The 26,272-nt window shown below is 36.3% G+C and overlaps 2 protein-coding genes and 1 long non-coding RNA gene across 3 annotated transcripts; 1 reads left to right on the top strand and 2 right to left on the bottom strand.

The window, feature by feature from the left end:
• Nucleotides 1-251: 251 nt before the first annotated feature.
• On the bottom strand, nt 252-7,395 carry LOC139431148 (uncharacterized). Its single transcript, XM_071198766.1, has 2 exons — nt 7,168-7,395; nt 252-2,341 (listed from the first exon to the last, which is right to left on the bottom strand). Exon 2 carries the CDS (start codon nt 2,339-2,341, stop codon nt 518-520), a length of 1,824 nt encoding a protein of 607 aa, XP_071054867.1. The 5' UTR covers nt 7,168-7,395; the 3' UTR covers nt 252-517.
• A 7,980-nt stretch (nt 7,396-15,375) lies between these two features.
• Nucleotides 15,376-16,137, bottom strand: LOC139431120 (uncharacterized). Its single transcript, XR_011641434.1, has 2 exons — nt 16,031-16,137; nt 15,376-15,568 (listed from the first exon to the last, which is right to left on the bottom strand). It is a non-coding gene; the product is annotated as an uncharacterized lncRNA (long non-coding RNA).
• A 15-nt stretch (nt 16,138-16,152) lies between these two features.
• On the top strand, nt 16,153-20,603 carry LOC111418214 (uncharacterized). The gene is made up of 3 exons (XM_071198944.1): nt 16,153-18,121; nt 18,174-19,325; nt 19,402-20,603. The coding sequence occupies exons 1-3, from the start codon at nt 16,153-16,155 to the stop codon at nt 20,601-20,603; spliced, it is 4,323 nt and encodes a 1,440-aa protein (XP_071055045.1).
• Nucleotides 20,604-26,272: the final 5,669 nt, after the last annotated feature.

Raw genomic sequence — 26,272 nt, 5'->3', positions numbered from 1 at the left:
GCTGGGTGCGGTTTGGTTTAAGTAGAATAAGCGCAAAGAAAGAAAGCCTTGACGAAAGAATTGACGTACCTGAACGTCAATTCGATTAACTTAATTATTATATTTTGTTTCAATTTATTATTGCTATATTATTGGGTTACTTTATTTTATCCTTGTGTTGGGGATGGTTTACCCAACGTAGATTTTGGGATGCTGACGAGGTTTTTTTGAAAGTATGGACAGAACTAACGCTCCACAGTTTATTAACGTGCTTACTTCTTATTACATTAACAACTTGCTTACAACTAACTTAAAATTACCTAAATTCGTAATTGCGAAATAGAGACAAGGAATAAAAGAAAGAAAGGAAAGATAGGATTGTCGACCAATATTGCTAAGTAAGGAAAAGAATCATGTTACACAATTTTGGTTAATTAATAGAAAAGAAAATGACTGACTTTAAAATAAAGAGAAAAGAATAAGATTAGGAGAAGAGAATAACATTAATTAAAATTATACACTCGCAACACGTCCCCCCTTAATTAGGAAATTTGTAGGAAGGGTTGCTGCAAATTTCTATTGTATCTACGGATTCGGCAGAATTTTGAGTAGGCTGTACTACGTCTACAGGTTTTTCTTTTTTTAATTTTCGCAATACTATTATTACAATGGTAACAATTATAAAAATTATCAATAATACATAAATGGATACATAATGATGTACATCGTGAACATTTGGAACTAATTCTTTTTGCTTATCTTTTAAATGACTTAAACTAACACTAAATTTACTTAAACTTATTAAGTTATTTGACATTAACGAATAATTGTACTTGGGAACATTAGCAAAATTTATCTTTGACTTCCAAAACGCTTCAGTCATATTAATTTTTGGAATAAAAGGAGTAATAAAATTTGTAATTTGCTTAATTTCGTTAAATGATTGTAAAATTACATTGTCAGCATAAGCTACACATTTTGGTTGTAGATTTAAAATTCCTGTGTTATTTAATTCAATCGACGATTTACTAAATTTACAATTTATTTGTAGGGATGTCGCCTTAGGGGCTGCAAAAATCCAAGAATTTGGATCTTCATTTTTTACGAATAAAGGGTGTAATAAATGTATTAATCGTTTGTCGCATGATTCTGATATTTTACTTTTACTATAAATTGATATTTCGCAGTTCTCACTGGCAGCTACGAAATGTAAAGGTTCTTTTTGTTCACAAAGTAATTTTTCATTTAAAGTAATACATGACTTAACATAATCTATATCAGTTTGAAAAAATTGTTGCTTATTATTATCTATTACTAAATACGATTTCGACGGCACAATAAAACTAAATAAATCTTTATCTAAACGCACTGGGAGACTTGTCACTTTTACTAAATCATAAACGTCTCGGTTGGTTAATGGTACACGCACTATGAAATATATTATTTCTCCATTTCGATATACTGACAGTTTCAAAAGTTTGTACAATTCATGAGAATTTGCTAAAATGAGAGTGACTGGAAAGGTCGAATCTGTGGGAATTAAATTTTGAATTTTCTGCAGTTCCGAAACTAATTTTGCTGGACTTAATAACAAAGGGTGGATAATTCCTTGATGGGCATTTATAAGGATTTCTAATAAATTACCTTGATATTGACTAAAATGATTTGCAAGTAAATCGAAAAGTAGTACACTTTCGTCAATAGTTTGATAAAGCTTTATTTTTGCGGTGGCATTATTAACAGAATTTGATATTTTTTCGATATAATCTGTAATATGTTCTAGTTTAGTTTGTAATTTCCGGTAAATAGGATTATTCTTACTAGTATTCAAGGCATTCATGGCACTTTCGAAAGTCGACACTTGATATTTTGATAACTCAATGAGTTTATTTTGATTTTCCTCTAAATAATTAATCTTTTTATTGAACATAGCACCGTCTTCAGCATCCAATGTACCGAAAAGCAATTTGGCTGTTCCGCCAATAAGATTAACTGCACCCCGTTTGTTTCTTACATTATTATTAGTAGTGGCTAAAAGGTCAGCTACAAGAAGATCATTCTGTTTTAATCTTTCAAGAGTCGCATTCATTACAGAAGTGAATGTGTAACAAAATTGATCAGGAAGTACCTCTCTATTACTATTACAAATTTCATTGGTTTTTAAGGAACTAACAGTGACTAGTTGATACAGTTCTTTATAACTTCTAAGATCTATTGAGTTATACAGTTTCCAAACAGTGTTGTAAAGAGATAAGGCGTGTATTTGTTCAAAATAGAGGCCAGGATTTGATTCTATTCGATTTATCTCAAATCCCTGCTCCGGCGTGGCGACCACTATAGAGATTAGGATTAGTATCAGCATCTGAAATGATTATCTTTGATTAATAGTTTGAAACAATTTTAATCTGTTATTATGCACTTTAACTTTTTTGTTACCAATTTGTATAGTTGAATTTTCTGGAGAGTTAATTTCGATGACGTTATAAGGACCGTTGTATAATTTGTCAAGTTTATTTTTCCGTTTTTCGTTACGTAACAAAACTTTGTCACCTAATTTTACCGTCAATGGGTTTACTGATTTATCGTAATGTGTTTTAGATATTTCTTTATTTTTTATCATATTTTCTCTCGCTAATTCATGACAGTGCTGCAATCTAGCTTTTAATTCATTTTGGTACAAATCGTAATTGTAACATATTTCGGGTATTTTCTTTAAGGAAGAGGGAATTTCTGCTTCATGACCAAATAATAAATGAAACGGTGTAAAATTCGTAGCAGAATGTACGGAAGTATTGTATGTAAATAATGCATAAGGAAGCCATGTATCCCAGTTGTTTTTATCCTTGTCAACAAAATTTCTTAAATATTCTGTTAAATTTCGGTGCGAACGTTCGAGACTGCCGTTTGACTGTGGGTGGTATGCTGTTGTTTGGATTTTAGTAATCTTTAAAATTTTACATGTCTCCTTAAATATTGAACTTAAAAAATTTGCACCCTGATCTGTTAATACGCAGTTTGGCGTTCCAAATTTACAAATTATTGATGTAACAAATGCTTCCGCAATAGTGTAATTTTCCTGATTTGGAAGGGGAATTGCTTCACAAAATTTCGTTAAATCATCTTCGAATGTCAAAATATATTTGTTTCGCGCTTCCGTTTCCGGGTAAGGATCCATGATGTCTAAGAAAACCTTTTCAAAAGGTTTAGTAGATGTTGTTGTTATCGCTAAAGGCATTCTCGTATGTTTACCTGATTTATTTTGCTGACATTTACCGCATGATTTAATAAAGTTCTTTATATCTTTTAACATTTTGGGCCATTTGTAATGTTTTCTAATGCGTTTATAAGTCTTTGTGATACCTTGATGTCCTCCTAAAGGGTTTGTATGGTATTCTTTAAAAATTATTAGTTTCTCTTCCTCTGTCCCGATGTCACTGACATTATTGTGATAAATTGTTAAAGTTACGCTAGTTATCGTTTGAAAGATATACCGTAACATTGATCGTATGATATCGATTTTAAAATTATTATAAGGTGGATACTTAGTGAAGTTTACCAAGGCCAAATTAATTAAATTATTTCTTTGAACGTAATCCGCAAGAATTTTGACTGAATCAAACATTTCTTCATTAGTAAGTTTTTCTTTTGTCGTTATTAATAGGAATTCAATATCCTTCATGTTGACTCGAGTTACGGATTGTTGTACTACAGTTGTAGAGTTAAACTTATCAATCGTTTCTGCATCGAGTTGCATTTTCTCGAACATGATACCGTTTACACGAGGATTAGTTGTTATGAAATGTACCCGTACACAAGACGCAGAAGCGGATTCAATATTTTCATGACTGTCTTTTATTTTCTCGTTTAAAATTAATCTGTTATTTGATTTAGAAATAAAATCTTCGTAGTTGGGTTTTGATTGACTCCGTGTAATGGCATTAATAAGAGTTGGAATACGGCTAAGGGCATCGGCGTTTGTGTTTTGTTTCCCCGGTTTATGTATAATTTCATACTCGTATTCCTCAAGTTTCAACCTGAATTTTAAAAGTCTGCTCCCTGGATCTTTTACGGAAAATAACCACGTTAAAGGTTTATGATCGGTAATGACACACAACTTTTTTCCAATAAGGTACGGCCTGAAATGCTTTACAGCCCAACAGATTGCCAACAATTCACGTTCCGTTGTACTGTAATTTCTCTCTGCTCTAGCCAGTGTACGAGAAGCATATGCTATAGGTAAGTCTTTCCCAATTTTTCCCTGGGAAAGAATTGCGCCCACAGCAAAATTACTGGCATCAGTAGTAAGGAGAAATTCACGCGAAAAATCCGGGTATTGTAGAAGAGGAGCTGTACTTAATTTTTCTTTAAGTGTTACAAAAGCTTCTAAACAAGAGGGTGACCAATTGAATTCAACATTTTTCTTGAGCAATTCTGTTAATGGCAAAGAAATTTTAGCGAAATTTTGTATGTAACGCCTATAATAACCTGCTAATCCCAAAAACGATTTTATTTCTTTGGAGTTTTGTGGTACAGGATAATTCTTAACGCAATCAATTTTAGTCGGATCCGGGTACGTACCATTTTCGGTTATTATATGGCCTAAATAAATTAACTCTGGCCGCAGGAATTCACACTTTTCCGGTTTTAAACGTAAATTACTTTTTTTTAATCGTTCGAATACTTCAGTTATTTTTTGGTTGTGTTCTTGAAGTGTTTTCCCATAGATAATTATATCATCTAAGAATACAAAACATTTGATTCCTTGTAACCCTACTAATACAGAATTCATCAATTTTTGAAAAGTAGCTGGTGCTCCCTTGAGTCCAAATGGCATACGGTTAAATTCATAATGGCCATATGCCGTGGAAAAAGCGGTTTTATGCTTAACCGAAGGTGACATGCGCACTTGGTGATATCCAGAAGCCAAATCCAATGAACTGAAAAATTTTGAATTTCCGAGTTGATCCAAAATCTCGGTGATGTTTGGTAACGGATGAACTGAGGATATTGTTTTTTCATTCAGCTTTCGAAAATCAACCACTACTCGCCACTGTTTATTACCATGAAGATCATTCTTCTTAGGAACTACCAAAAGAGGAGAATTATATGGTGACTGGGATTCAGTGATTATGTTATTTTGTAACATGGAATCAATTTGCGTTTTTATTTGTTCTTGTTGATGATGAGGCAATCGATAGGGTCTAATATTTACTGGAATTTCATCTTGAGTCGGTATAGAATGATTAACTACACTCGTATATGGAAGAGAATCACCTTCTAAAAGAAAAATACTATGAAATTGTTTACAGATTTTTAGAATGCTTTCACATTCTTCAGGAGTCATATGATCTGTTCGAATAGAATTTTTTAAGATTTGTAGCCTTTCGCAGGTAGTATCAGAGGAATTAAAACTTAGTATGTCAAAATGAGTAAGATCGATAAATTCAATATTAGGATTTCCAATTTGAACTTCGTGTTCATTACTGTTTACAATTGGAACATAACAATAACCGTTTTCTGGTTTGATTATGCAGTTTCCGATGAAACATCCATTTTTAATTTAATTTGAAAGACATAGAGATTCAGATGTTGCACTTGTTTTGACGTGAACTATCGACTCAGTTCTTGCCGGTAACTTTACCACATTATTCGATGCCACTTCTACCATAGGTAGGAAGATAGTTTGAACGGAAATCTTAAAATCTACCTGTCTTCGTTCGTAGTCGATTTTTGCTTTATATTTCATAAAAAAATCTTTTCCCAATATTCCGTAAGACGTAATAGGGAAATCGTCAGGGACTAAATGAATTGTATGAGGGACGATTTCGTTTCCAATGAAGAATTTTGCATCGCATATGCCGTAGGAGAATATAGGGGTATCACCTATGCCTCTTAATTCCGATTTGTATTTTAGATGGCATACAGTGTCTTCCTTTACACAGCACCTTTTTATGATTGTAACTTGACTACCACTGTCAATTAAGAATTTTAAAGGTTTAGGAGTGATATCTGCACAGAGTTCTATTTCATCTAAGGTTGTTTTCGTTACAATATTAATTTTATAAGAAGGAATAGAAGAATTCTGAATTAATGACGTCGGATAGGCTTCTAATAATGTGGACGGCTCGGATTGCCTAAAGCTCCGGCCGTCGCCATCAAGTTTCCCGAATTCGAATTAGAATCTGTTTCAACAGTGTTTCCGCGTGGTTGTTGACGTTTGAATTCGTCAGCGCGTTTCTTTTTATAACATTCGCGAATGTGATGACCGGGTTTTTTGCAATATGCACAAGTGATCGTGTTTACCGTAGTTTCTTGTTTTATTTCGCGCTTGTAAGGAATGCTAGGAATTTGTGCATGCGCACCTTGAGTTTGATTACGTTTAATAAAACAATCCTTTTCTAGGTGACCTAGTTTTGAACAAAAATGACATTTGGATCTTCCCGTGGATTTATTCTCAGTTTTTTTATGACCCAATACATTATTGAAACGTTCCTCCTCAACTGCGGCCGAAATTGCTTCAGTGAGGGTAGTGAATCGCGAAGCTTTAATAAGAACTTTGTATTGGTAATTAAGACCTTGTGTGAATGCTTGATAAGCGGATTTTTGATTTAAATTTTGAATAAGAGTTGCGGATTCTGGCCCTTGGCTCGCTATACATGCGTCATTTAAGTCGTTAAGTAATTGTTCAATTTTGTTCGCAAAATCTCTAACGCTTTCGTTATTGCCTTGTCGACAATTCAATAATTCCAATTGAAGTTGTGCAATTAACCTGGACTCTAAAAATTGTTCTTGTAGCAGTACCTTTAAATCGGCCCATTTAGTAACAGATTTGTATTTAATCAAGTGATAAGCTGGACCCGAAAGTTTTGTAATTATGATTTTTGCAAGTAACGCCTTGTCGGCATCGGATGTTAAAGATGTACTCATAATATCACAACATGACACAAATTTATGAAATTCCGATCGATTACCACTGAATTCGGGTATTATTTTAAGAGCCATATTAATGTCGAGTTTCGATTCGGTCATATTGTCATCTAAATTATTTGAATTCGGAGGAGAATAAACCCTTGAAACAATATGTGAGTTTTGATTTAAATTTTGAGATACTGGTGGAAAATTCAACTTTTTTGTTTGGCTTCGCAAATTCATCAAAATATTCTCATGAAAGTACAACAATTGACTTACTGTTGGTGTTGCGCGCGTCTCTCGGTATTGACGTTCACAGGAGGCGGCGCTGATGATGGCTGGAATTGATGAAGTTATGCTAGGTGGCGCTGATGATGGCGTCGTTGATGAGTTGGCAGCAACTTCCGGTAATAATGCGTCCTGGGCGTTGATGATGACGTGGATAATTTTTACGAGTCCCCTCGTAGTTCTGGTCCTCTTTTTGGTGTACTCGGATACCCTTCGCTTTTCCTTGCTTTAGGTTGTCCCAAAAATTTTCCACACTCCAATAAGAGTTTGATTAGTATACCTCGTATCACCTCTTATATTTTGCACACCCCACACCTGACACCAAAATATGTTGGGGATGGTTTACCCAACGTAGATTTTGGGATGCTGACGAGGTTTTTTTGAAAGTATGGACAGAACTAACGCTCCACAGTTTATTGACGTGCTTACTTCTTATTACATTAACAACTTGCTTACAACTAACTTAAAATTACCTAAATTCGTAATTGCGAAATAGAGACAAGGAATAAAAGAAAGAAAGGAAAGATAGGATTGTCGACCAATATTGCTAAGTAAGGAAAAGAATCATGTTACACAATTTTGGTTAATTAATAGAAAAGAAAATGACTGACTTTAAAATAAAGAGAAAAGAATAACATTAGGAGAAGAGAATAACATTAATTAAAATTATACACTCGCAACACTTGTTGTTTTTTTTATTGAATTGATTGTTAATCAATTATTAACTAATTGAGAAATTTTATTAATTAATTGGTTAATTACTTGTTTTATAAATTGATTTCAAAATATACCAAACCCTAATTTACTGCTGTCCACTTTCAAGGGGATGCTCAGGCACAGTGCCGATCCACGTTTCTCGATAAAATCTCGTTTCTCCTTTTGGTAGCTCATAACATATGTTTATAGTTAATGTATGACTGTTTTAAGCAGCATGCCGAGAAAATGTGCTTACTTTGAGTGTGGAAAGAGTCTAACAAATACCCCCAATCTTCGCATTTTTGAATTTCCTGTCCATGATCCGGAGAAACTGGAGAACTGTATAATAAATACAGGTAAGGCTTGAAACAACTCTATCAGCAAAAGATATACAGTAAAACCTCGATATTTATATTATCGAGGGCGTTTAGAAAAGTCAAAACGGGCATCTGTAGTCAACTTGCGGCCGATCTCCGCCTTGTGGTTTACAATTGCGCGCGCATCCCCTGCCGTATACGAACCACAAACCTGCGGTCGTACTCAACCGCATCGCGACCGATTTCATTTTAATACCATCTAAATACCAAGACGTCGCATCGAAAGGACGCTTCCATAAACAACAATGGACGATGCATTTTACACCGATACTTTTATCAGCGAAATCCAAAATCACGCTTGCATATGGGAATACAAATGTGAATCGTACAGCAACAAAATTGCGAAAAATAATGCATGGGTTGCCATATGCGAGAAATTTACATCCAATTTTGCAGAGAAATCGGTAAGTTTTATTTAGAGAATATATTTTATTACTAAATATTATTTTAAATATTTTTATATTTACATATAAATATAACTTTTTCAAGGAAACATATAACACAAGAAAATGCTTAACTATTAAGTAGACTACTTTATTTAATTTATATTTAAATTTTACGTAATTGCCATTCCACGTTTCTCGATAAAATCTCGTTTCTCCTTTTGGTAGCTCATAACATATGTTTATAGTTAATGTATGACTGTTTTAAGCAGCATGCCGAGAAAATGTGCTTACTTTGAGTGTGGAAATAGTCTAACAAATACCCCCAATCTTCGCATTTTTGAATTTCCTGTCCATGATCCGGAGAAACTGGAGAACTGTATAATAAATACAGGTAAGGCTTGAAACAACTCTATCAGCAAAAGATATACAGTAAAACCTCGATATAACGGACTAATACGGGAGAGGGAGTGTCCGTTATAGCCTAAAGTGCGTTACATAAAAATTTGTTCCTGAATACGGTTTTTGGGCTGGTATGAAAAATTTTATACTCAATAACATTATTTTCTTAAAATAAAATATTCGTTGATATTATTGAACGAAATCTTTTATAAAATATAGCCTTACACTGTAACATTTTTTTATAATATAAATATTATATAATTTATAATATTTTTATTAGTATTTTTTTGTTCTTCCTTTTATTATTTGATTAATATTTTATAATGTAAAGTAATTTTGCTGCCATATACCAAATTTTAATGCGGCTTGGTTTATAGCCTTCAGAATATATACTAAACGATATCCGGATAGACGGCATGCTCAACCAAGTGTTATAAACAGGGTTTGACTGCAATTTGAAGAAACAGGTAATATTAATTACCAAACGGAATGGTATTGACAAGCATTATAGAGGACCCGTGCACTAGTACTAGAAAAATTAAAAATAATCTGGGCCTAAGCCAATTGTCAGTAACTAAAATAATAAAAAGACATATCATTCGTATCATGTGCAACTTGTTCAGGAAATGAGCGAAAATGATTTTCAGACGAGATTACGTTCTTGTAATTGGGTCTTTGCACAAATTCAATAACATGCATGTTATTTCGATTTTGTGCTTGTTACGGATTATAATTATTGATATATCTTCTTAATATTGTGATTGTTAGGTAAATGTATATAATATAAATTAAATAATTTTGTACTTTACGATGTTATATATTTATTTCATTCTTCCGAAGAATTGGAATATTACATCGTAAAGTACAAAATTATTTAATTTATATTTTATACACTTTTACGGATTTTATGGACATTTCATAAAAATACACAACCATTTTTATGAAATGTTAATAATCACGATTTCCATTATTATGCAATAGAAAATCCTTATATTGTTAGACACCTAGATCAGCGGTTTTCAACCTGTGTTCCGAGTGCGCTTTTCTGGGGCTCCGCAGCCGTTCCAGGACATAAAAGAAATATATATATATTATAAGACATAAGGTAGGTATAAGGAGCTCCGCCACAAAAATTGATTCTAAAAAGGGCTCCGCAAGTCAAAAAGGTTGGGAACCGCTGCCCTACATCATCAACACAGATGGTCTATCAATGTGTGGGGAGGAATACCAGATACGCATTTACTATGGCCTTATTTTTTGGAAAATTCGGAAAATGGAGAAACATACTTAAATTTTCTCACTAACCAAATACAAGAATATTTGGACGATGTTCAAATGCCGTTGAATATTCGCCAAAATTTAATATACCAACATGACGGTGCCCCGCCCACTATGCACAAAATGTGAGACGGTATTTAGATACAAGAACAAATAATAAATAACAAAAAGACAGAATGTAATATTAAGTAAAATAATTAAAATAAGGTGAAAATTAAAAGAACTCTTCCGCAGTTTTCAATTAAATATACTTAGTACCGCTTTCGATAATTATTTATCATTATCAGCTAAATACTTCGCTTGGTAAGTTGCTTTTTTTTCTAACTACCAAGTGACATAACCTAAAAATTTAACCGCGTCCGGTTTCTTTTTGTATATAAAGGTTAAATACCCAATTGGGCACGATGAGCTCTTCTAAGAGCATAAATCCCATCCCACTTGCTAGTGGTGCGCCCGCAGGGGCCGATGAGCCGCGGCCGCCGGCAAGGTCGGACGACGCGCAGGGCTTCACCGAGGTCCGCCGTCGTAACCGCCGCCATAGCGGTCAGCGCCATCGGTCTCGCGGCGCAGAGACATCGGGTCGGAGGATCGCTAGGGAAGAGAAGGCCGGCACGGCCCCCACCCACAACGGCTCCGGACGAGAAAGCGGCCGAGCACGGCCGAAAACCCACGACGGATCGAGAGCGCGACCGTCGCAATCGACTAGCGGCGTGGCTGTCCCGCAAAGAGTTCGTCCGCCGCAATCCAGCGGACAGGGCGACTCAAGGGCGCGGCCGCCGCAGTCGAAAGGACAAGTCGACGCCCGAACCCGGGGGGAGGCTGAGATCCGCCAACTCGTTAAAAAAGTTGGAAAGGACGTGCGACCGTTACATTAGAGACTCTTGTCTGCGCAGCAGGCCACTAGACTCTAATCAACATGCTTACACCCAGGGAAAGTCCACGTTGACGGCTCTTCACTCAGTGATCAGTTTCGTCGGTGGTGCGCTGGACCACAAGGAGTCCGCCCTCGGGGTTTTTATTGACGTGGAAGGAGCTTTTGATAAAACTACCTTCTCTGGAATTAACGACGCCTTGCTAGAGCATAACGTTCCTCTGGCCCTGTGCGGCTGGATTGAGAGCACTCTAAGACATAGGGTCGTCAAATTAAGAGCTGGCCATACCACTCTTCAAGGGGCTGTTACTAGAGGCTGTCCGCAAGGGGGAGTACTTTCTCCACTTTTGTGGAATCTCACCCTCATTAGCCTCATGAAACGCCTAAATCTAGCCGGTTTTAAAACCGTTGGCTACGCAGATGACCTGACAATCCTCATAAGAGGCAAGTACGCTAATGTACTCCTCGACAGGATGCAGGAAGCACTCAATCTAATTGAGAACTGGTGTAATAAACAATGCCTTTCCGTCAATCCCAAAAAGACATAGATGGTTCTTTTTACACGCAAGCGCAACATTGGCAATCCTAGACTGCCAACGCTCGCTAAAATTCCACTTAAACTGTCTACAGAAGTCAAGTACTTGGGCTTAATAATAGACAGTAAGCTAACGTGGAAATCCCACCTAGACAATAGAGTTAATAAAGCTTGTGTCGCCTTCGGCCAGTGCCGGAGGGCTGTCGGGAGGGCTTGGGGTCTGTCTCCCAAGATAGCCCTGTGGATCTACACCGTCGTTGTTCGACCAATGCTAACTTACGGTGCGGTGGTATGGTGGACTAGAACTTCTAAGTCTACCGCCACCACTGCGCTTAATAGAATACAGAGACTCGCGTGTCTGTATGTTACAGGTGCGCTGCGATCAACCCCCACAGCGGCCATGGAAATCATGTTAAATTTACCACCACTCAACCTACAAATCCAGGAAGTGGCGTTGGTAAAAATGAAACGACTACAATCAGTAGGAACTATGAAGGATGAGGACGCTGGCAGCAGATCAACACTCTGGAGGGAAGCAGTGTTAGACACACCCCTACTCGAGTGTAAGACTGATCACAGACCAGCAAAATATGTTTTCTCAATGAAGTACCTCACCCACGTCAGTCCCACAGTTGTAGATGTACATAGAACTTTAAAGATCTACACTGATTGTTCAAAAGGACGAAATGGTGCAAGCGCGGGGGTATTCTCTCACGATCCCCTGATTCGCCTCTCAGAACCTTTAGGGTCCAGCACCACCGTCATACAAGCGGAATTAACTGCTATTAAACTTGCTGCTGACTGCATTGTTGAATCCAACAAGCGGGGTAAGTGTTTTACTATTTTTACAGACAGTAAACAATTTCTTTTAGCTTTAAGCAGAGTTATTATAACGTCTGCAGTAGTTATGGATTGTCACAAAGCACTGGAGGAGGCCGCGAAATACAATTCTGGCAGAATCCAGTGGATTAAAGGGCATTCCGGCTCTCCACGGGCTACCACGCGGACAGGCTAGCCAAACGTGCTGCCGGTAGAGCGCCCTGTGCACCCGAGCCGATAATTACCCCCTCCTTAGCCACTCATATCGAGTTAATAAAGCACATTACCCACAAACAATTTTTAAACGGGTGGGACCGTACCCCGGGCTGTCATCTCGCTAAGGAATTGTTAAAATATCCTTCAGCCGCAACAGCCCAGTTTTTCGTAGGGCTCGGTAAAAGTGCCCTTCGCACTGCCACAGGTCTCCTCACGGGACACTGTAAAGTAAATAAGCACCTTCAAAACATGAAGCTTGCTGACTCTCCTCTCTGTCGAGCCTGTGAACAGGATGACGAGACGGTTAAACACATCTTGTGTGATTGCCCCTCTCTTACCGACCTCAGAATGAGGACCTTCGGGGAGGAATGGCCAACCACAGATGACATCAGGAATGCACCTCTAGGAGCTGTCCTAGCCTTTGGTAAATCCTTAGGCTGGTTGATGTGACCACAGCGTGTAATGGGAGCATGCACAAGGGGCCCAATGGGGCCTAAGTGTGGCGTGCGGTTTTGCATGCACTCCCCAATCCATACATACATACATACAGCTAAATAGTCAAACAATTAAGAGAAGTCACAATATATACAATGATTTAAAAACCTAAAACAACGGAAAATAAAATTGTAAAGTAGACGACACGAAACGACACTGCAGGTTATAAATGAATGGATTTTGTAATAAAATCTCTGTTTCCGAAGAAACAAAAAAGACTAATTAAATTTAAGATCTTTAGTATTATAGATTAGGCTAAGTAGTTACGTTTTGTTATGATTTTCGTTTAGATTTAAGAAAAATTAGGGCGAAGTGCAAGAAAAAGGTAATTCATTGCAGTCCATGACCTTCAAATTTGACCTTGTCATTTACAGTTTTGACAGATATTGATTTTGGCGACTTTTCAGACGAGTTTAGATTCTAAAAACATAAGAGATCGATAGATTGTATTGATTTAACCCATAGGCCACAATTTCACCCATTTCAGTATCATTTTTTATATCTAAATTCCAATTCTTCATTTCCAAACTTCAACATCAAATTACGGCTTTCTCGAAGGAAATTGACACCCGAAAGCGCGTTTATCTAAAAAAACGAAAAATTAGCAACAAAATTACAAAATCTTAATCAAATTTAAAGTTTATTAATAATTTCGAATATTTTCAAAATTAATAGTTATTTTCTTTAAAAAAATCAATTATTTTGGCCAACCTGTGTAATTTATAATTCCCGCCACTGAATCAACCAATCAGAGAGCCCAGATTCAAACTGAGAAGATCAAATTTAGATATCCAAGATGCCTTTGTCCAAAAAGGGTATATAAGGCCGCGCAAATTGACACCGAAGAGAGTTCAATTTTGGCTAGAGCTACGCGTTGTAGAATCTACGTAAAATTAACCTCAAATCTTCTAACCTAAGCCTGAACTTAGAATTTTTTTTTTGACAACTCAATTTCTTTATCAAGTTAAAGTTAAGTGTTTCTGAATTATCTTCGAAGAAATCTAAACCATATCTGAGTTCGAGTCCAATTTTCCATCCTGTTCCCGAAGGACCCAAGAACTAAATTTCCCAAGATTCCAAAACTACTAATACCGAAGAATACCCATCCCTCAAGATCAAAGTCAGCCAACCATTTTTAACTGACCTCCGGAAAGAAACAAGATAAGTGAACATATTTCCTTTTATTGGTAATCAAACATTACTTTCTTGAACTTAATCGCATACCTGTTCCTCGTTTAAACCATTCCGTTATTTCAGAACTCTTTAATTTTTATAACCATCGCGATTAAAAATCAAACTTAAAAGACACTCATAAAATAAACGCGTATAAGCTTTGTCTACGACAATACTCTTCTAAACGAGTTACCTCTTTCTTGCACAGACGTATTTATTTAGGCTAGTATTTATGTTAAGTTCGAAAATTTAAAAATTTAGTTAATAGATGTCCCCATGAACTTGCGACTTATTTTTATTCCCTGAGATTCATGTTCTTTTTGATTTAAAAATGTATTTTTGTTCGTTGCGAATCAAATAAAATATTTTTGTGTGAATTATCGTTTTTGTATAATTAATTTGTAATAATTGGTTTGCATAAAAAAAAAATTAATAATCGAACAAAACAAAATAATACAATTTTTAACCTGTACAAAATCCCTGTCAAAATCAGCAAAAGTGTTTGCAAAAATGTGTTGTGTCGTTTTTACATAGTTTTTATAAAAATCCTGCAATGGGCACATTTTGAAAGAACAATTGAATATCTCAGGAACTATGAACGCTGTGAAATAGTAACATATACGGTTGAATAAACAAATTAGTTGTATTTATAATGATAGAACATACGGGGTGTTCCATTAAAAAAAAATTACACACTCTCCGTTACGTGAAATTGTTACGAATTTTTTAAGTTTCTTAATTCTTAAATGTAATGAAATTCCAAAGAAAACAATGATTTTATTGAACTTTCCTGTATTTACATTGTTGAGTTAGTAACATTAATATTTTTAAGTTTTGAGTACTGTTGGGTTGGTAGTATTGAAAACGGTGCACATTGCGCACATGACGAAGCGGGTGTCATGGCGAAGACGCGAGTTTAATCGTTTATACTTGAATATATTAAAAAACAGCAGAAACTAAAAAGTGGATTTATTCCCCAAAAACATTGGTCCTTCGAGCATGGATTAGTAACAGTGAAGACATTAAAAATAAAAAAAAAAATTTCGTGAATTGCATCACCTTGGCTGGGGTCCGGCGATCGGAACTTGGTTCTTCTCTTCGACAACGACACGAGGTCAACTCATCGGCGGCGGTCACTGGTGGGTTCCTGAAAGAAAACACAAAACGTAAACTAAGTCCTTTTTTACTTTTATCCTTTTTCGTGAGTATTGCTTCACAAAATGGAGGAACTCAAACCTCTGTTGGCAAAAAAGAAACTGCTCAAGGCACAATTAACGCGTTTCGGGACGTTTCTCGAAAAAATTACAACGGAAAAATTAAACGAATTGAAAATCAGATTACAAAACATTAAAGAGATTTTGCATGAGTTTAACAAAATACAAAACGCGATCGATTTACTAAACAAAGACGACGAGTATAATGACGAATACGAAATATTTGAAACAAAATATTATGAATTAATAGCAGAGGCGACAACATTTATTCAAGAGCGAGATAATGACATCGTATGTAAAAGCGCTATAAACGATGAAACGACGGGTTCGGCGGGGGCTGCGACGGCTTATGCACCGAGCAACGGTTATTTTCATAAAAATGTTAAACTTCCTACGTTGGATTTGCCTAAATTTTACGGAGATTATGATCAATGGATATATTTTCACGATACTTTTAAATCGCTCGTTGACAATGACAACTATGTAGATGACATCAATAAATTTCATTATTTATTTGATGGTTACAAAAGAAGCTCATCAAAACTTAAGACGTTTAATTGATAGTTATAACAGGCACACTCGTTCTTTAAAGGCCTTAGGTGAACCAGTAGAGTACTGGAGCACGTTGCTTACACATTTGATTTTTAAGAAATTGGATGACGCTTCTAAAATGAAATGGGAGGAGCACGCGGGGCAGACATTTAATAGTGATGTACCAAACATAAAAAGTATGATAGATTTTCTTACAAATAGATGCAGTATTCTGGAAACCATAGAAGGTAATAACAAAACGAATAAACATATAGGACAAAAGAAGAATGAGCGTACTATTGCAAATTTAGCTACGAACAACAAAACATGCGTTTTTTGTGAATCAGGCGATCATTTCATTTACGGTTGTAATAAATTCAAAGCATTAACTACAAGCAAAAGAGTTGAGGAAGTTAAAAAACTCAGGCTTTGCTTAAATTGCCTTCGTTCGGGACATTTCTCGATGGATTGCAAATCTTTGTCCACATGTAAGGCTTGTAAGCAAAAACATAACACGCTTTTGCATTATGATACACAAACAAATACACACACAACTGAGAAACGTGTTACAACCGCACATACTATGAAAGCATTGGAGAATACTTCGATAATTTTAGCAACCGCGCAGGTTCACATCAAAGATGCGACTGGAAAATGGCGTGAGGCTAGGGCACTTTTAGATTCTGGCTCGCAGTCGAATTTTATGACAATGAAGCTTGTAGAAAAATTGCAATTACATACTTACAACTTAAACGTACCGGTAACAGGTATTAGTCAATGCAACCTTAATGTTAAGTATGGAACGAATACCAAGATTAAGTCTATATATAACTCATACACCATTGATTTATCATTTTTGGTTATAAGAGATATAACTGATAACTTGCCAAATGTTCCAATAAACATCAAAGAATTAGAAATACCGCGACACATTAGGTTAGCTGATCCGAAATTCCATCAACCAGGAGAAATAGATATTTTAATAGGCGCTGGCTTATTCGCTGAATTGTTGTCTATGGGTCAAATTAAACTCGGAATTGGTTTACCTGTTCTACAGAAATCAACACTGGGATGGATCGTATCCGGTCCTATGAGTACAAATTTAAGACAAAAGGTGCGCAGCAACGTATGTATAAATAACTGCGAGATTCAAAGGGCCTTGGAAAAATTTTGGAAGGTTGAAGAGTGTACGGCACAAATGGTTTTTTCTGCGGAGGAAAAATATTGTGAGAATCTGTATCAACAGACGACCACAAGGGACAACAATGGACATTTTGTGGTACAACTGCCAACGAAAGATAATATTAGCGAATTAGGAACAGCGTTTGAAACTGCTGAAGCAAGATTTTTAAATTTGGAACGAAAGTTATTCAAGAATCAAGAATTATGGAAACAATACTCCGAATTCATGAGTGAATATCAAGAATTAGGACATATGACAAGAGTAAATCGCGACGATACATATGCGTATTATTTACCTCATCACGCAGTGATTAAAGATACAAGCAGCACTACGAGGCTCAGAGTAGTATTTGACGCTTCGACAAAAACAAGTACTGGCATTTCACTGAATGATACTCTAATGGTTGGACCTACGATACAACAGGAATTATTTTCCATTCTCTGTAGGTTTAGAGAACATAATTACGTATTAACCGGTGACATTGCAAAGATGTATAGACAGGTAAACATCATACCTAGTCAGAGAAATTTACAACATATTGTATGGCGACAAAGTCCTGAACATGATTTGGAGCATTTTCAATTAAACACGGTAACGTACGGCACCACATCAGCATCATTTTTGGCAATTCGCAGTCTGCATCAAGTTGGCATAAATATTCAAAATAAACATCCTAACATAGCTAAAGTTATAATCGACGATTTCTATGTTGATGATCTTATTACAGGTTCAAAGACTTTGGAAGAAGCATTGAAATTAAAAAATGACTTAAGTGAGATCTTAAATTTTTTTTGAATTGCGGAAATGGAATTCGAATTCACAAGAAATTCTGCAAGCAAGCGATGAAACAAGCGTGGATTATCTAATAGGGGACTCTAAGGATGTAAAAACGCTGGGAATTTTATGGTGCTCACAAGACGATACACTTAAGTATTCAATTAAACCTATAGTTGAATACGGGAAATTAACGAAACGTATTATTCTGTCAATTATTGCTCAGATATTTGACCCACTTGGTATTGTATCTCCTTCTACGATCAAAGCAAAGGTAGTTTTACAGCGTTTGTGGCAGCTGGGAATCACGTGGGATGAAGCTGTACCTATCGAACTTTACACATCATTCAAGAGGCTTTATGAGGAATTGCAATATTTGGCAAAACTACAAATTGATCGACACATTTTGCTAACAGATTTTGCAATGGTAGAAATGCATGGTTTCAGCGATGCTTCTGAAATGGCTTACGGAGCATGTATTTACATTAAAACCATAAACCAAACTAAAACAAAGATTCGTTTATTGTGCGCCAAATCGAGAGTAGCACCTTTACGGAAAATTTCATTGCCGAGATTGGAACTCAATGGTTGTTTATTGTTGGCAGAACTAGTGAAAAAAGTACTTGATTCATTAAACACAGAAATTACTAAGGTTTATCTCTGGACTGATTCCACCATAGCGCTTGCTTGGATACATGCGGATCCTTCGAGATGGCAAACATTTGTTGCAAACCGCGTATCGCAAATACAAGAACTAACAGCACATGCACAATGGAAGCACGTAACCAGTTCAGAGAACCCTGCAGATTTGATTTCTAGAGGTATCGAGACTTCTCAATTAATAAAGTCTAACCTTTGGTGGGAGGGGCCGAAATGGTTAAAGAGTAAAACTTATCCTGATATTGACATGAACTTTCCTAAGGAGTTACCAGAAAAGAAAAAAAATAAACTAACTTTCCATTGTACAATTACATGCGACATTTTTGATAAATATTCATCATTAAATAAATTAAAAAGAGTTGTTGCGTATTGCATGCGCTTCTACAATAATTTGAGAGAACCTAATGAAAATAAAATAAAAGCAAAATTAACTACACTAGAGTTAGAAAGCGCGTTTATGCGACTTTTGAAAGTCATGCAAAGACAGGAATTCAAAACTGAGATTGATTTATTGATGGCTAAAAAGAATTTGCCTAAAAGTAGTAAATTATTGTCTTTGAATCCAATGTACCTACGAAGATGGATTGTTAAGAGTTGGTGGTAGATTGCGTAATTCAGAATATGACTACGACATCAAACATCCAATCATATTGGCTAAAGGACATCCTTTGACTAATTTAATTATACGTGAGGAACATTTGAGAAATTTGCACCTTGGCCCACAGGGACTTTTATCTTGCATCAGACAAAGATTTTGGCCTGTTGGCGGTTTAAGTGTCGTGAAGGGGGTGATTGGGAAATGTATTGTATGTTTTAGAACTAAACCAGTAAGTCCCAGTTATTTGATGGGTGATTTAGCTAGAGATCGCACATCGGCTATAAGACCATTTTATGTAGTGGGTATAGATTTTGCTGGCCCATTCAACAGCAAAGATGGGAAATTAAGAAACAGAACTATCATTAAATCATATGTGTGTTTATTTGTGTGTTTTGCAACCAAAGCAGTACATATTGAGGTGGTATCAGACCTAAGCACCGATTCATTTTTAAACGCATTCAAGAGATTCGTATCTCGACGAGGTTTATGTAAACGAGTTTACACGGATAATGCAACTAACTTCGTTGGCGCTAAGAATTATCTCAACGAGTTGAAAAAAGTAATCGACTATAACAACGATAAACTTGAAAGATTTTGCTTGAGAAATAACATAGATTGGCAATTTATTCCGGCACGTTCTCCGCATTTTGGAGGTTTATGGGAGTCTGCTATCAAATCGGCTAAATCGCATTTTATACGAATTATTGGCTGTAACGTTTTAACCTTTGAAGAGTTAACAACAATTTTTACTCAAATCGAAGCAATACTAAATTCTAGACCACTTACTCCTTTATCCACACATCCTGATGATTTCTTGGCTCTTACCCCGGGACATTTTCTCATTGGAGAACCTCTTAATACGATTCCTCAGCGAGACGTTATGGATATCCCCTTCAACAGACTGAATCAATTCAACAAACTTCAACAAATGTATCAACATTTCTGGCGAAGATGGTCTATGGAATACATCAACATCCTACAACAAAGAGGCAAATGGTCTCAAGCTGTTGGAGAAAACGTTAAGATTGGACAGCTAATATTACTCAAGGAAGACAACACTCCACCGTTGAAATGGCGACTGGGAAGAATTCTTGAAGTTCATCCTGGCAGTGATAATATTGTGCGAGTTATTAGTGTAAAAACAACCAGTGGTGTTGTGAAGCGGGCTGTTAAAAAGGTGTGCGTTCTTCCTATAGACGTTGAAGTACCTAAAAAACTATAACATGTAATATTTAGATTTTCGTTGTACTTACCTATTTTTATCTTGAAAGTTAGTACTTTCAACGGCGGCGGTATGTTGACTTAGTAACATTAATATTTTTAAGTTTTGAGTACTGTTGGGTTGGTAGTATTGAAAACGGTGCACATTGCGCACATGACGAAGCGGGTGTCATGGCGAAGACGCGAGTTAACGGTCATGGCATGTAAAGATTTAATCGTTTATACTTGAATATATTAAAAAACAGCAGAAACTAAAAAGTGGATTTATTCCCCAAAAACATACATTAATTTATTTTTCATTACAAACATTATTTTTACATATTTTACATATACATTTTGACATCCCTGCTATTAACAATACTTGTCTTGCCAAGGCAACCTGCCCCTTGCAGTAAAATACTTAGCAAACGAGTTACGTATAGCCTTAGCTATTTCTCCTGGTCTCCTAGCTTCGGTATCAAATGTACCTGGAGGAGTATAACCTGATCCGGTAGAATGTTCTACCGTAAATACTGCCTCTCAAAATAAAGAAAGGGATGTCTCACAAGATGAAGAAAATACCTCTTAAGACATTACCGCAACGGGGGGAATAACTCAAGGTGGTCCGCCCATAAGCAAAAAACGGAAAACAGAAAGCAAAGGCAGGACAAGTAGAGAAATTAATGGATGAGGCTTCTGTTTTCTTAAAACAAGTAGCTTCTAAACCGAAAACACCTAATGATGAAAGCTATATTTTTTGTGAGCTGCTGTGTTTTAAATTGCGAGCCCTCGATGATGACACTCGTCAAACAGCGATGCACGAAATCAACAATATTATGTTTAATTTAAAGAGATCGAGGACATCTTACCATTATTATCAACAACCTAGATATTACGCTTCGCCTGCACAGACTTCTTCAACGTCCAGTACTCTACAATACGAACATAATGACAACGTAAGTGACGTTAGCGCACCCTATCCAAGTATTGATGAAGTTGTTAAAAGTTTCAACACTAATTAATCGTTTGTGGGATTATATAAGTTACTTCAGTTCCTTGATATACAGTATGTCCCCGTTATACCTTATGGGGCCACAATCCGGGGACGTACTGTATAATACACTGTTTTTTATAATTTAAGTTACGTTTAATGTTTATATACTTTAGTGCCGAATAAAAGTTTATTTTATTTATACTAAATACTACTCACCTTTACTTCTCCTTGAAGTTCATGTATTATAGCGTTACATACTTCATCTACGCATCTCGATACGGTTTGCTTTGAGAAGTTAAATAAGTAAGATAAACTATCTCCTGTAGCGAAAAATCGTAACGCAACAGCAAGTCTCTCTTGCTTTCTCTCATGTTTGTATCTTCCTTTTCTATAAATGGTCCGATTCTGTTCAATAAATATTCAAAATCGGCTAGATGACAATCGGCAAAAGTTTTGAAATCTGCCAGATGGTTCTTTTTTTAATACTCCAGCGGTAGCAACCGATCTGTGAGATACATCAGATTTACTTTTGCCTCCCACTTAAAAATGTTTCGAGTGGTGGAACTGTCGTTCCATCTATTTGTCTCAAACGATATCCCCGGGCGTTCAGTTTGTCGAAAACGGTTGAATGTGCGTGCAGTACGACGGTAGAACTCTTTGTATCTGAGAGATACCAAGCTACCTGTGTTGTAAGTATTCCAAGGTTTCAAAAATTTATTTTATTTTCCTCAGATTAGTTAATTTACCGTTCAAATAGTACTTTCTTGCAGATTTCAACAATTTTTTTTACAAATAACTGTTTCACGAGAGGTTGTATATCCTAGATACATTGCGACCATTGCAAGAAGTATTATATTTGATGTGAGTATTTTATTTGCTTATTACGTTTTGCCTAACAATTTAGTTCTTTGTTATACATGGGTAACACTTTTTTGAAATTTTAGTGTAATGGGAGATAAAAGGATATATAAGTTCAATAATCCGAAAGATGTGGCTGAAAGAGAGGGAGATTCAGAAACGGAGCAAGAAGGTGAATCTGATTATGATGATGAAGAAGTTGCGGAACATTTTCTTGGAAAAGACAAAACAACATGTTGGCGAAAGAAGAAACCTGTTCCTAGAAAAAGGGGAAAGGAGAATATTTTGCTTCATCTTCCAGGAGTAAAACATGCGGCAGTTGGAGTAGAATGTGTGTCAGATACATGGAAATGTCTGTTTGATGGTAATATTCTTGACCTAATTGTTATCTACACAAATCAATATCTGGCGAAAATTAGAAATAATTACGGGAGGGAAAGAGATGCAGAGTTTACAGACCTTATTGAAGTAAAGGCGTTCATTGGGCTTTTGTACTCTATCGGTGTAACAGACTAAATTTGGAGGAATTATGGGCAGGTGATGGTGACGGAATTGAACGATTAAGACGCACAATGTTTTTGCAAAGATTTAAACTTTTATTACGATGCTGCCGCTTTGACGATGCCGTAACCAGAGACGACAGAAGAAGAACAGATAATCTAGCACCTGTCCGTACTATATTTGAAGCTTTTAACGATAATTGCAAGGCATGTTACACACCAGGGGAAAATTTAACTTTAGATGAGAAGCTGGACGCATTTAGGGGAAGATGTAAATTCCGGCAATACATACCTTCAAGGCCGGCCAAATATGGCTTGAAGATATTTGCCCTCGTTGACGCAAAACTGTTCTATATATATATAAAACCTTGAAATATATCCTGGAAAGCAGCCTAAGGGTCCCTACAATCTAAGCAATAAACCTGTTGATGTTGTAAAACGTTTAGCAGTACCTATACTGAAGACAGGGCGTAACATAACTGCAGATAATTGGTTTTCTGACATAAACCTTGTTAGAGAATTAAAAAGAGAGAGAATCTCTTACGTACTCTTAAAAAAAATAAGGTTCAGATACCACTGGAGTTTATCAATACTAAAGCACGTCCAGTTGCATCAAGTCTTTTCGCATTCAACGACGATTGTACGTTATTGTCATATGTACCGAAGAAAAACAAAAACGTACTTCTCGTTTCAAGCCACGGGTGACAAAATGAAGCCAGAAATGTTGACTTCTTATAATACCACAAAGTGCGGCGTGGACATTGTTGATAAGATGTGTGGTACATATAATGTAGCGCGTAATACCAGACGATGGCCAATGGTAATTTTCTTTTCAATATTGAACATGGCTGGAATCAATGCACGTATAATTTATATTGGTAACAAACATCCACCGATCGCCAGAAGAAAGTTTTTGCGTATTCTTGCGAATGAACTTACACGTGAACATTTGCAACGTAGAAGGGTCCTCACAAGAGGTATGCCTTTGGATCTACAAAGAACTTTAGCAAAATTCAAGCCACCAGTGGAAGAACCGCATGTAACTGTAACCGCATGTAACCAGTGGAAAGTGAAGCTGCAGGCTCCTGCTCCTGTTATGCAAATAAAATAACAAGAATCACTAAATATAATTGTTAAAGCTGCAAACAATTCTTATGTCTTCAGCACTGCAAAATGTTATGCGACAAATGCGTTTCAGAAAATATGAATGTATGACTCTGTGCCCTGTTGGCGACTGAGTGATTTTCATCACACTCGTTTATGTATAATATAATAAATGATACTTATTAGAGTTAGGGATGTTTAAAACAATAAGATGTTTCACTAGAGTTTGTTTTATTTCAATGGAAATATTTATTTTGAGAGAAAGTATGTATGTATCCGTCAGAAACAAAGCGACCTGTTATGCGCTACAATACATTGCGACCGCTGGAGTGTTAAATCACTCAGCATCTCTAGCACTGTATCTGATAACAAATAAATCAGTGTTTGCAGTTTATTTAAGCGGCCTAAGCTAAGTTTTATATTTATTTTATTAATATCACTATAATTATGATTACCTTCTCCGGCCTTTGTTAAATGACGTCATCCACCAACGCCTTGTCCGTTTCATCATCTTTTTCTTCAATAACACACCACTCAAAAGTACATAATAAAACGCGGCCACACATGCTACTTCCTCGTCACTGTCCGATTCATAACCGTTATTCATTTATAAAGTATTAACAATTATTTCCGTTAACCATCAAAAAATTTAAAGCCGGTCTGAAGTAAAGAACGTCAATAGATGACAATAGCTGTGACGACAAATGGTCGACTTGAGGCCACTCGGAATTTAGTAAGCCACGCGCCGTGAGAACAGCGAGAATAGTTGGAGTTCGAGCGATCTCGATCCACTCGAGGCTTGTCAGTTCACAGGCCGTGGGACCTCGGCTTAAGAAGGAGAAGAAATCAGGACATTAAACAGAGATCAATTGCGGGTATTCGACGAAGTGACGCGCGAGTAGTATAGTTACCAAATGTAGCTGCCCCTTAACAACTGTAATTGCCGAATATGAAGCGTCAGCAATTAATTGTTATAAATAACTGCGAGTACTTCGATATCGGGGAATTGTAATTCCGACTCCACGAAGTACTCAAATCGTCGACGCGGTGTTCAAGTTACGCTTCCGTTTTTATAAAATCTTATATAATAAATTATAATTTTAAATAAAAGTTAAATGATTAAAACGTCCTTTTAATAAAAAAAACTCTATATAACAGTTAAATAATATAATTGGCGCAGTCAGTAGGATCTGGTAAACGTGAGTGATTAAATCTTGTATCGTGCCTAAAATCGGTCCGACTTACGGAACACTTGTGGTGAACTTTCAAGTTCTTTATTACCGGATACGAGAAGAAAGAAGAAAAGTAGAACCCGCCGAGGAATTTGGATCCTCTCCAATTGCTGATCGATTCCCGGGACTACTCAAAAGAGAATCAATGACAACAATTTTATTCATTCTTATCGTACTGTAAGTATCTTTATTTCTGCCATCCTTTATTCCTTTTCATTTCCGCGACTTAAACCTAATACGCTCTGGACAATTTAAACGACTTACTGGAGGCAATCAACGAAATAGAAATGGCAAGAGAAATATCGAAAGTAGACCAAGATTTGATACCAGTCTTTGACGGAGACAGAATAACTCTGAAGAGTTATATTAATGCCTGCGAATTCTTGATTGAAGAATATTTACCAACAGCACCTGCAAGACCAGAGGAAATTCGCACATCTAAAAGACTGTTAATGATTTTTATGGGTAGACTACGTGCCAAAGCACGCGAGGCGGTGGATGCAAATAAAACACCCACCACTTGGCCCGAACTTAAACAAATTATAATTCATTCATTCGGTGATAAACGATCCGAAGAGGTTCTTGTTTATGATTTGAATAGTTTGGTTCCACAAAAAGAAGACAGTACAGCCAGCTACTCTAATAAGATTAAATCAACTCTTTACACTCTTCTTTCTAAGGTTAACTTGGAAGAAGACAATGTAGCGATCCGCAATCTCAAACAAGAGCAATACAACCAGATAGCTCTGAGAACTTACCTATTTGGATTAGACTTGATAAATCCCAACATTGGTTTAGAAGTTAAATTACGACAGCCCACCGATATTGAGACAGCAGAAGGTTACGCCTTGGAAATTACTAACTGTAACACCCAGAAACAGCGTTTTCTTTTTAATACAAGGCAGCCAATTGCATCGCCAATGCGTACCATTATCAGACCACATCCCATGGTAGCTCAACGTCCAAACTCGATGCAAAAACCTCCCATGGTTATGCCACAACA

The sequence above is a fragment of the Onthophagus taurus genome, chromosome 8 (assembly GCF_036711975.1).
Source record: "Onthophagus taurus isolate NC chromosome 8, IU_Otau_3.0, whole genome shotgun sequence".
NCBI lineage: Eukaryota > Metazoa > Arthropoda > Insecta > Coleoptera > Scarabaeidae > Onthophagus > Onthophagus taurus.
Note: the sequence above shows the minus strand (reverse complement) of the source record. Positions and strands in the feature narration are given on the sequence as shown.